The sequence below is a fragment of the Aplysia californica genome, unplaced genomic scaffold, assembly GCF_000002075.1.
Source record: "Aplysia californica isolate F4 #8 unplaced genomic scaffold, AplCal3.0 scaffold00134, whole genome shotgun sequence".
NCBI classification, from domain to species: Eukaryota; Metazoa; Mollusca; class Gastropoda; order Aplysiida; family Aplysiidae; genus Aplysia; species Aplysia californica.
In genome coordinates, this window is record NW_004797404.1 from 234,827 (window position 1) to 247,007 (window position 12,181).

General features: G+C 38.3%; 2 protein-coding genes across 3 annotated transcripts in view; both read left to right on the top strand.

Annotated features, from left to right (window-relative positions):
- Nucleotides 1-4,858, top strand: part of LOC101859563 (tubulin polyglutamylase TTLL5) — a 45,954-nt gene extending 41,096 nt beyond the window's left edge. For both annotated transcript variants that reach the window (XM_005096651.3, XM_035969280.1), the window contains exons 34-35: nucleotides 494-579; nucleotides 1,281-4,858. In XM_005096651.3, the coding sequence (XP_005096708.1) occupies nucleotides 494-575 (82 nt within the window). In that variant the 3' untranslated portion in view covers nucleotides 576-579; nucleotides 1,281-4,858. The remainder of the gene's footprint in view (nucleotides 1-493; nucleotides 580-1,280) is intronic.
- Nucleotides 4,859-8,567: 3,709 nt separating this feature from the next.
- The window catches only part of LOC101859929 (ATP synthase subunit s, mitochondrial), a 19,801-nt gene continuing 16,187 nt past the window's right edge, over nucleotides 8,568-12,181 (top strand). The window contains exon 1 of the mRNA XM_005096652.3: nucleotides 8,568-8,870. Within this exon, the coding sequence (XP_005096709.1) occupies nucleotides 8,766-8,870 (105 nt within the window). The 5' untranslated portion in view covers nucleotides 8,568-8,765. The remainder of the gene's footprint in view (nucleotides 8,871-12,181) is intronic.

Here is a 12,181-nt window from a genome sequence, read left to right on the forward strand (position 1 = left end):
AAAATAGTTGAATGTGTTTGAAAAGTTCCTTATTGTGATATATTTTTATAATCCAATTGATATATATGCACTACATCTATACAATTCGGAGACCTCATATCTTTCTCTCTCTCCCTCTTTTTTTGTTTTTTTTGTTGTTTTGTTTTGTTTTGTTTTGTTTTGTTTTGTGGATGACATTTTGTAATCTGGACAATATATTCTTTTTTACAAAATCGTCATGTTATATATTTGGTCAAATTTAGGCATTGGTGGAGTTTTTTTTATGTCGTGTGTTCCAGGTAGATTTGAATGTGAACTTTGCCTTCTTGGTTTTAATTTTGCTCGCAGCCTTGGGGAGAGATGAGTAATGTTTAGGTTGTCTTTCATATTCTCTTTTCTACAATAAGCACATCATAAAATTATTGTGGCAAAAATTGAAAAAAAGCTGTGATGCTTTTAATGATTCTCTAGGTAAGCTTATGTATTGTGAAGCTTGTTTTAACGTCTGTTTCAGGAAACCTACCATGGATGAGAGCAACCTGAATTTTAATTTCTACAGCAGTTTGATGGCCACTGGTCAGGGCTCCCAGACTTAACTTGGTGAGTGCATGGGGAGATGACCTGTCTTTTGTTGAATGGGGGTTTCTTTGGGTTTTTGGGGGTTTGTTGTTTGTTTTTCTTTCTTTTTTTTTTGGGGGGGGGGGTGGTTGGTCAGTATCAATATCAGTATTGATGTTTTATTTCTTTAAAAGAATCTTTAATGGTGGATGAATGTTGCTGCTACAGTGCAGTCCATCTTATATTCCTGTCTGCTGTTTTCACTTGTCCTCTAAAACTGAATGTTCTTATTTTTTGCAGTGTGTTTCACTTGAATACCAACTTAGCTACTATTCAGTACCGTATCTGAAAATTTATCCTGATACCAGTTAGATTTGAACCTTTTTGTTTCAGCTTCTTTGCTGTAACAAGTCTGCTTTGTGACAGAGTTGTTTGACAATATTTTGTTCTTCAGCCTTTGGTAATGATAGAGGTGTGCATCAAAACCCATTCATGTGAACCCTTGCCACTGCCTTCTCAGATAATTTTTTTGTTCATTTCGCCTTAGATATATGATGACAACTGGGTTTGAATAGTACTGAAGGGAAATGTTCCCTTTTTAGAATACTATAATTGGTCTGAACTTTCATCATTTATGTGAAGTATGAATAACTTTATACAGTGAAATAATTTTCATATTTTGTAATTTGTCATTGCTTTCTGTGTTTTTATTTTGTCCCTGTTCTTTTGTCTGTTGTTTTCAGGGTGTTGACATTCTATACTTCCGTCCTGGATCTTTTTGCTGGATGTCACTGGTCACCAGGGGGAGGCCTTTTTCTTCATGTGGATATAGCAGCAAGGAAAGGATCGGTCAAATTGTAGAAAAATAAAATCTTTTGTTTGTAATCTTCTCTGTGATTGCAGTATGATAAAACTTGGGAAATGAAGTCACGGTAATGGTATAACAACCAAACCAGATAGGGTGAAAGAACATGTATTGTAGTTTTCTTTTTGTCTAAGATGTCCTTTGTTTGGAGCTGTCGGGTTCACTTGTGGTTGTGGCTGATTTAGAAAACCTTATTTATCATGGATATATCTGTCTCTCCTTGTGTATTGATACAAATCTGAGAGTATGTCACATTTCATGTTGTGGTAGTTATTTGGTCAGCACGTTGGTGTTTAATTTCTGGATCCTGAAAGAACAAGTTTTCTTTGCCAGAATAGTTGTAGTATTACTATGACCTAAAAAGAAAACCAGCAAATAGTTTTGTGTTTTATCAGTCTCCTTTGTCAAAGGGTAGGTGCAGAATGAACCTCTTTGTGCTGAAGTCAAGAATAGTTCTGCAATTGTACTACATGTTTAATCCTTGCAGTTTACACTTAGTTTAGTTTGAATATAGACGGCTGTATTCTAGAAAGTGTACTTATTCTTGACATTCCATGTATGCGATTTACACACATGATCTTCAACAAGGTATTCTGCCGATGGTGCAGGGTTTTATATTATATTGAAGGTATTCGGAGAGTTATGCAATACCATTCCGTCCAACTTATTGTCGCACCAATATATTTATTTTGATATGATTAAATATGTGGTCTGTGATTCATTGCACAGCATAATGATGATTTCAGGCTTTGTGTGTGTGAATGAAGTGGGTCTCAAGCATATATATATAATATATTATTAGCGGTGCAGTGAGTCAAATGTTGATTATCGGTACTTCCTTTGGGTAGGCCTTTTGTAAACTTGTCAATTCCTCTTTTTTTCGCCTTTTTTAACTTTGTTTTCATTTGCTACATCTTATAGTAACAAGTTGCAAAGTGTTGAAAGTGAACTAGTTTTGATCACACTAATAAAGAAAACAAGTTCATTTTCTGTGCAGCGATACAAAGGTTAGAGGCTAAGAATTAGTCAGGAACAAGGGGGATCTTGAATTGTTCCTAAATTGTTCCTACTAAAGAATAATAGATTTTTTCTTCCACTTTTTTACTGAATAGAAGTGTTTGTGTTCATTGAACTAAACAGATGTCCTTACCTTAATCTCCAATGGTTCATTTTCGTTGAGAATTCACATAAGATCTCTGTGCATGATTTTATGTTACATGAACTAGCTCTCTGTGGGGTGGCCTGAGTGTCAAGCTGAAGAAGTAGTGAGGGTTTTCTCTATGAAACATCTAACGTCTCCATCTTCATCCTAGTGTGCAGTTTGATTTGAGGAAAGTCTTACAGCAGCATACAAAATTTTTGTAAAGTCTTTTTTGATATTTTTCAAACTGGAGTTGAAAAGTAATATATATCCTACCTTTAATATATTTTTTAAAGATGGTAACGTTACGTGTATTTTTAAACTGTTGTTTTCTTTTTTCTCATAATGCTTTTTAAAGTTTTTACCTCATCACCATCAGCTATTTTTCCACCCATTCCCTTACCTAATACTGTAGGAGGTATTTTTTTAGAAACTTTTAATGCAAAAGAATTAGAAAAATCATGAATGGCTATAGGGCAGCAAGTAAGAATATATTCTACTTCATATCTGTTGACATTGCTTACAAACATTCTACCATTATGAATTCTATTATGTTTGCTGTTTGTTCTCTTTAAGAATATTTTGAGAGTAAAGAAGGTGGAAGTTTAGTAACAAAATAGTTACAAACATATGCCATTCAGGATTCAATCTCAGTTATGTAACATTTTAATGATGCACCCTTTTTCCATTGAGTGAGTGTTAAGATTCCTTCTCGTGTAAGGGTTGGCTCATCTTTTGTTTTTAAGTTATCCCAACGGAGCTCACTTTATTTAAAGACAAAAGTTATCATATGTTCAGGCTGGTGCCATAGCAGATGAGATCATTCTCTTTTGTAGTTTTATTCTTTTTTTTTTTTTTTTTTTTAAGCAAAAGGGTTAGCTCGAAATGTATGTCTTTGCCATAAGACTTTACCTGTCTCGTTATCAGTGTTTCCATACCCTGCAAAACGTTAGACCTGTTAACATTTGTCCAGTGAAATTTTGCCATTTCATATACTATAAAAAGGTAAGTTTTGACTGCAGCACCTCGCACTCACTTTGCAACACAAATGAAAAGCATTCAATATAGGCTATTGTGTGTTGTTTCGTCTGTCATTCTCCTTTAGGAACCTACCTACCATGATAAACTAATCTGCCAACATTTTTCAGAAGACAGCTCAAATTATTGAACATTTCACTGATTAGCGGAAACAAATTTTTAACTTTTTATGAGCATCCAAGTTTTACAGGGATTTGTGAAATTTGTTTGATGGCCATCGGATCCAATAATGGTATGCATGTGTGTACATAAGCATTCAGTAACATTGTATTATATGTAGCAGTGAAGATGGGGTGGGGGGGGGATACGTGATCTGTGCTGGGCAAATGTTAACATTGTTTCTGTCTTTGCGCTGCAAAGAGAAAAGTTAAATAAAGGCACCTCGTTTATATGCCATTCAGATAATCATTGTTGCCTTATGTGTGAAGATTCAATGAAATGTATTCTTACTCTCTGATTTTGATGTGAACTTCATGGAAACACATTTAGAGACCAGGATGAAAACTGTACCCGTAGTTTGTCTTTATATGCTACTGTACTCATTTTTTAATGAAAGGGGCAGAGTGTCAAGTCGCTATGAAAACATCGTGCTAAGCACGTTCCTGTAATGGTGCTTGGAAGTATTTGTAATCTTTGAAAACAGTTATGAACATTTTAAAGCTATCAAATTTCCTTACAGTTGCCACAAGAAGCTGTAAATGTATAATTAATAATTTCCATATTTTCATTAGCATACTTTAAGAGTTTCAATTACAAAAATAATATATGAAAGGAGAAGTTTAAATTTGTTTAGCAGATTTTTTTCTTAGGCTGAGACTTCATGCTGTGAGTAGTGGTAATTTTGTCATGTGTATGTTTTTTTAAGATCTTTTCCAGATTTACAAGAAAAAAAAGAAATATTGAAAGCACTTGTATGTTTCCCCAGACGATGCCTGTCGAAATTCTGCTATTCAAGCTCATGGGGATTTTAATCATCTTTTTAAAAGGCCGTTTACTTCCCAATATTTTGTTACCAATTGGGGTGCCTTTGAAGATGGTAATACTACATACAGTTTCTGTTATGTAACTAGTACTTCCTTTGTTATCATCATGGTGCAACAGGTTCAACCCTTCCATCTTTTTGCCTTCACAGTATGTTTTGTATGAATAGATATATATATATATATATTAAAATCTGACGCTCTAATGGTATTATGTCATGGCCATCGCTTGAAATGAAACAGTCTCACTTTATGATAGGTTCATGTAGTAGGGAATACTCTTCATTCAGAAAAAAATCTTTGGAAGTCTTCTCAACTCTAGGATAAGCTCCTCCTCAATATAACTCCTGTCCTTCATTTGGGAGAGTTTTGGTCTCTGTGGGACCATGATATTTCTGTAAATCTGTATTGGGAATGCTGTTCTCTGTGATTATGGTGGCACCCGGTGATGAGAGACATTCCTTATAAACTTATTTTTTCCTTTCTTTGGTCAAACTTCTCTGAAGCGTCTCTGTGATAGCATTCTGAGTGCAAATAGCCTCTCTCTTCCCCTCTTTCAGTGGTTGAAGGGTGCTGCTATCAATTCCTACCTCGGTTTTTTCTTTACCTTTTTTTTTTGTCTTGACATGTTGATTTGCCCAGTTCTACATGTTTATTGCTGCTTTAGAGTGCTTTTATCAAAATAATATTCTCTCTCTGTCTCTTACTCTCTGCTCTTTCTAATCTCTCTCTATCTGTCTCTCTCTATCCCTTTCTCTGTCTGTTCCTCCTCTCTTTTTCTCCCTCTCTTTTTCTTCTCTTCCTCTCTCTCTCTCTCTCTCTCTCTCTCTCTCTCTCTCTCTCTCTCTCTCTCTCTCTCTCTCCCTTACTCTCTCTCCCCCCTCACTCTCCCTCTCTCTCCGTCCCTCCCTCCTATGTCACAATAATAGATTTCTGTACACATTCTATTCACACAGCTCTTCTGAATCTGTTCCTGTTTAGTATTCTCCTGGCAAAGACCTTTATCACTTTCACTTTTAAAGAACTACTGGTTTCATTCTCAACATACAAGTGAACTATTTCCAGATTATTACTTTCTACAAGAATTAAATTAATACCTGACATTTTTTCTATTATAAGGTATACAGACAGTGCAGGCTTGATATTTTGAGAAAGATGGGAGACTATCAGTCCGATTTCTGAAAATTTTATGAATAACCTGAAATTGGAAGAATGGAAATAAAGCATGTTTTTAATATATATATATATTTTATTTGTTGACTTTTTTTGTAATGCGGAACCCCACAACCCCATCTGTCTGTCTGTCTGTCTGTTTGTCTGTATGTCCCTCCTCTCTCTCTCTCCTCACTGTTTCTGTCTCTCTCTTTCTGTCTCTGGGTGGTTGGCAGGTGCTCTGGTGTGGTTTGTTCCTTCTTTCCAATCAAACATCTACAGTGGAGTCCTCTTATAACGAGTCCTGAAACAATGAGAAGTGTGTTATAAAGAAACTATTGTAAAACCCCGTTTTATCCCCTTCTTTATCTTTGTAAATAAAATACTGCTTCAGCGCAATCGGACAAACACGGGAGTCGGTTATAGCGGAATATATATATAGCTGCTGCTATGCACAGCGCACAGGCCAGTTTTAGTTATAAACCTCGCCAGTTGAGAAACTTGTTGGTGATCTAGCGAAACCTAGGACCTTACATCAACTCCTTGAGCGAAACAAAGAATGGGAGAACCCACGTGTGCCAATAATGAAGGCCGGAGTGAATGAGTGGGGAGGGTGTGGTATGCGCAGACAAGCAGAACACATCGTGTGATAGGCCAGCCTAGTCTAGGTTATCAAGGCCTACCACTACCCATGCCCTCACTTCTCCGATGCGGGGATGGAGAGGTCACAACGCTGAGATGGATGGAGGGAATGTGTACAGCAGGCGAGTTACCCCAGAGCGCATTCTTTCTTATCGCCAACGCCGTGCTGTCAACATTGCTATTGCTAGAGAAAGAAACCCGATTCGATTTTTGATCAAGTAAGACCAAGAGGTCATGTTGAACTATGTCATCATCAGGGGAGATAACAAAAAGAAATAAACAACACCAAACTCATAGATTAGGCCTACGTTGCTATTTCCCTTGAATTTATTACTGGATTCCTTATAACGAAAATCCTTATATAACAGACATTTCGCACCGGTCCCCTCTCTCTCGTTATAACAGGATTACACTGTATTGTTGTTATCTTTCTTTGTGTTTGTTACTCTCTTGTAACACCTCTATTCTTTGGTCGTTATTTATTATTTAATTATTTTAATTGTGTTGCAAGTTCTGTAAAACTCTAAAACAAAAAACTCTCTCTCTCTCTATCTCTCTCTCTCTCTCTCTCTCTCTGTTTCTCCCTCTCCCTCTCCCCCCCCCTCTCTCCCTCTCCCTCTCCCCCCTCTCTCTCTCTCTCTCTCTCTCTCTCTCTCTCTCTCTCTCTCTCTCTCTCTCTCTCTCTCTCAGGGCAATGTCTGAAGCAGAATAATTATTTTGAACTGTATGAGAGTATCATGTTCTGAAAAAAACAACCCACCCTTACATCCATTTCAAATGATCAAGTTGCTGGGAAGCGGGGAAGGTGGCATTTTTAAGTTGCTAGGCATGAAAATAATGGACGTCGGACTTTCCAATAAAAAAAATAAATTAAGCAGTTGAGTTCGAGAAGACCAAAGATGACATGGAGGCGAGCGGTACAAGCGGAAATTGAAAAAGCGGGGACATCATGGAAACAGATAGAAAAGGATGCGCAGGACAGGCTTCGCTGGAGTAATGTTGTTGATGGCCTGTGCTCTACTGGGAGTAAAAAAGGGCAAGAGAGAGAGAGAGAGTTCGATTTATATAGCCCTGTTTGTGAGGACATTTTTTGTTCCTCTGGGTATTTAGACTAAACAAACCAACCTTGTGAGTTTTTGTGAAGTTGTTTGAGCTTTCATTAAGCGCTCTAAAGCGACAGAGAGAGGGGTGGGTTGGGGTGGGGCAGACACACAGGAAAAGAGAGGGATTGAGAGAGAGAGAGAGAGAGAGAGAGAGAGAGAGGGGGGGGAAAGAAAGAGAGATCGAGAGAGAGAGAGACTAAAGCATTTAAAATATTTTAACGTTAACTTTAATTTGGCATGTGATGTACGCGTACTGTGAACACCCTTGCTTGAGTACGCAGGCCAAGGCTACATCTTGTGGTATGTATGAGTTTTAGTGACCAAAGCGTAGTGACAATTGATGCTAAGCGTTAGAAATATTAGGTGGGTGACTTAGACACTACCAGAAGAATTGCAGCACCGACGAGGAGTAAAAAAAAGTAACAACACATTTTTTAAAAACCCTTAAAAGTTCTACCTACATATTGAACTGGAATATAATACGCACTCACGTGAGTGTAGTTTTTGCTGTCGTTGTTGTTAATAGAGAATAAAATTATTATATTTCTTGAGTCCTGAGAAACAGCTCGCACAACCGGGTGTGTAAAAAAATATACGTAATAAACTGTGCCAAAGTAATGTAACATTGTCATCATGTCATAATTGTGCATCCGTTGTTACCTCATCCACCAATAATATTAACCGAGTAAATGAGACAAGATGAAGCCGGTAGTGCAATCGAATAATCAGAATATTATTATGATAAAATAGCGGAACACAACCAAGCAAAAAGTTTGGAAAATAATAGGCCAATAAATATAAGCTTAATTATGACATGAATGAAAAACTCAATACAAAAAGTAAGAAATATAAGGAATAGATTAGACGGTAGCTTTTCCTTCAAAAAAGAAAAATACATTTTCTCATACCAATATTTAAAAAAATCAGACAAGCGTCAAATGTTGCCCTTTACTTTGAACACAATAACATTTATTATGTCTGCCCCGTTTACACAGGTTGAATCTGGGTGAATGGAAGTTTATTTGCAAATAGGCCTACGGATAGGTTACAAAAGTATTTATTCGAATACATAATGTTGCATTGGTATGTAGTAGTTGACAGCAGTTAAAAAACCTCAGGGGAGACGAAGTAAACAAGCTATTACAACGGGGAGCATTGCTGGTCGTTGCCGTGTGTCGAAGCATCGTCAAGGTTGAGGATTTCGTTCCTTGAATCCACAACATTCGATCCTGTTAGAACACGAGATTGGGTCTGGATCTGTTTGTTTCGAAAGTGCAAGATTTAATGAGGCCTACTGCAAGCACATCATGTCGATTTCTGCAGTTGCACGCAGCCTGAGTGGCTTGATAAACAAGACTCGATGTCGCTCAGCTGTCTGCTTCACTCTCAACAGACATTTGAACTCAAACAAGGTAATTTTGAGAAAGCAATAATTAAATAACATAGATAGGGACAGATTGGTGTTTGAGGATTTTACTACTATGCAAAAATGTGATTGTGTGTGTGTGTGCGTGGAAAGTGCGTGTGCGCGAGGGAAAGTTGTAGAGAATGAGAGATAGATGCCTCTAGAGGCCATTGTTATTCATTTGTAAAGGCCACCTCCGGGGTGAGAATAGTGCAGACGAGTCTTTTGGCTATTCTCACCCGGTGCGCGTTCACCGTTATAGCCTAGATCTAGGCCAACCAATTTTGCGTTCACCCTAAACCACAGAATTCTACACTGTGATAACAGAAAAATTATAGAATTCTGTGCCGTGAACAAACGTTCCATTACTACTGTTAGCCTACTAAAAGGGAACAATTTTGTCTGTGGGCAGTGGAGAGAGAGAGAGAAAGAGAGAGAGAGAGAGGAGTAGCGCGAGAACTTCCGGGCAAAACAAAATGGCGACCCGCGTAGTTTTGCTCGATTCGAAAAGTTAAATAGCCGTAGCATCATTGTAGACGACCAAATTAATTTACTTTTGTGTTTTAACATCATTTTAAAATTTTGTTTTGGTCAATTTGATCGTCCACACCGATAGACAGTATTCAGAAAGAGATAGAGAGAGAGAAGAGGGGAGGAGTAGATCTTGCGAGAACTTCCGGGCAAAACAAAATAGCGACCCCCGTAGTTCGGCTCGATTCGCAAAGTGAAATAGCCATCATAGCATCTTTGTAGTTGATAAAATTAGCTTACTTTTGTGCTATTACGTAATCTTTTCTTTGCCTTTATCCATTTGATCATCCACATGGATAGAAAGTATTCCGAAATTAGGAAAAACAGGTCTTGTTTCACACCGGGTGAAAATAGCCTACGGTGGCAAGTCTCACCCGGGGTGAGAGGTCGATCGTATTTCTATTCTCACCCCGGGTGAGAATAGCCACTTCCTTTGTAAAAAAATTGCGTCATTGATGGGGGGTGGAGGGCAGCATTATTTGAGTTAAAGTTAATAACAATCCAAAGTTCAAGTGATGGCTGATACGGTCCAAAGCAAACTTCCTAGATCTAGATCTAGCTGTTGATAAAATTTGAGTGCGATAGAACTGGCTGGGCATTGAATGAGTGAACAATACATTCTTTGATGTAGTTTTTTTTTTCATCATGTGATTGTGATAGGAATAGGGCAGAGCCTTCTGCACGGCTGCTCGGCACACCAGCAGCGGAATTTTGGTTGCAGTGGGGGGTTCCCCGCCGAACGCCCTATCATGTTGTGGTAATGGGGGTCAGCTCCCTGTTGCCGCCCTGTCTGTGCTGACATAAGTTCGGGTACTTTTCAACTTAAAGTTTTAGAGGTGTGTTTCTTGTATTCTTGGTGACTAATTATCATTTAATGCACCCAAAGCACGCATTTCTGTTCTTTAAGACTCAGGGAGGTGGAAACAGGACAAAGTAGGGGATAGCTGGGTCTGGGTGAAGTATGGCGTGACTTTATGTCACTGAGGTGTTACACTAGCTGTGAAGGCCGACCCGGGTCACCCCGAAACGTTGCTTGCTAAATGGGCTCTGGTGAAACCGTGACTGGCCTAGCAAGCCGACGGCGGATAATTACTGCTACGAAAAAAATCAAAGGAGAAAACACGGACAGATTCAAACAGAAAACGACCTGGAAAAGTACAATCTATGAAATCAATCAGATCTCAGAGAGAATAGTGAGCATATAAAACTCATAGAGGGTATCAAAACAACTACGTACATCCAAACATACGCTCCCTGTAACGACAGCTATACAGAGGAAGATAGACAATCATATTTCCAAGACCTGAGTGACCATATTAACACCATCAAGAACAAAGAAGATATGTTAATCTTGGGAGATTTAAATGGCAGAGTTGGACGAAGAAGAACCCAATGGGAAGAGTACTTGGGACCCCACAGTGATAAAGATACAGACTGCAACAAGAATGGAGAAATGAGACTAAACCTATGCGCTGAGCACGACATGATGATTACAAACACATTTTTCCAACATAGACAAAGCCAAATCAAGACCTGGTACAAATGGAGTGACCTGAACCATGCTTCACAAATTGATTTCATCCTGATGCACAGAAAACAAAGACATACAGCCAAAGATTCGAGAGGGGTTCCAAACTACTTCATCGACATGGACCATAGACCTGTGATACTTACTCTCACAACCCACAACGTGAAGCAAACAAAGAAAAACAGGGGAAAAACCACGACTAACCTAAGAAAATTGGAAGAATCAGACATCAAGAAAGCAGTCGAGGATGACATTAACCAAGGAGTACTTTGAACTGTCACCTGAGATCAAGGACATAGAAGACGAATGGCAAATATTCTAAAAATCCCTGTCAGAAACACTAATAAACTGTTGTGGCACCAAACGAATAGGTGGAAACAAAGGCAGAACAACAAGCTGATGGAATGATGAAACCAAAGAAGCAATTAGAATGAAAAAGAAGAAATTCAAGAAATGGCAAGAAGTCAAAGACCGAAGAAGACTAAATAGAATACAGGAAAGCGAGAAGAGAGACCAAAAGAATCATCAAAACTGCTAAAGAAAATGCATGGAAAATATATGGCGAGAAACTGACCAAAATCTGTAAGGAAAGCCCAAGAGAATTTTTTTAAAGTGTGAAGAGCATGCGAATAAGGAAAGACCCATACAACCCGACATGCATTATACATGATAAAGAGGGAAACGCCATTCTCGGCAAACATGCAATCAAGAAAAGATGGGAAAATTACTTCCAAGAACTGCTCAACCCAGACCAGAGAGTTTACAGTAATACTCGAGAGACAGCACTTCGCCGGAGACGCGTATCTGGGTCTCCAGCTGATCGTGGAGAAACGCGCGGTAAACAAAACAAATTGCGTCCATTGTTCAAGGCATTTACGTTGATCGCAGACAAGCATGGCCCCAGTTATCACGAAATGTCAATGGTGTTCTGCTATAAACTGCACCTATTAAAATCAAAATCGGAGTTTCTTTCGATTTCCAAAGGGTGACGAATATATCTTGATGAATAGAAAAATATAGATCAAAAGAATGACAATGTGATTGTGGTCCTACCAGACTGATACCCCAGGCACAAACTCAACACATTTCAGCTTTGTTATATCAGCTATAACTTGTTTTTTCATAGATGCCCACATTGAGCCTGCATTCTAGACTCTACTAGTGAAAGATATGTCTAAAAGTTTTCTAAATACAAAGTGCCGTTGATCGGTTTTGGAACTTTCTTTATCCGATTACTACTTTGTTTGGGGGTTTTTCTG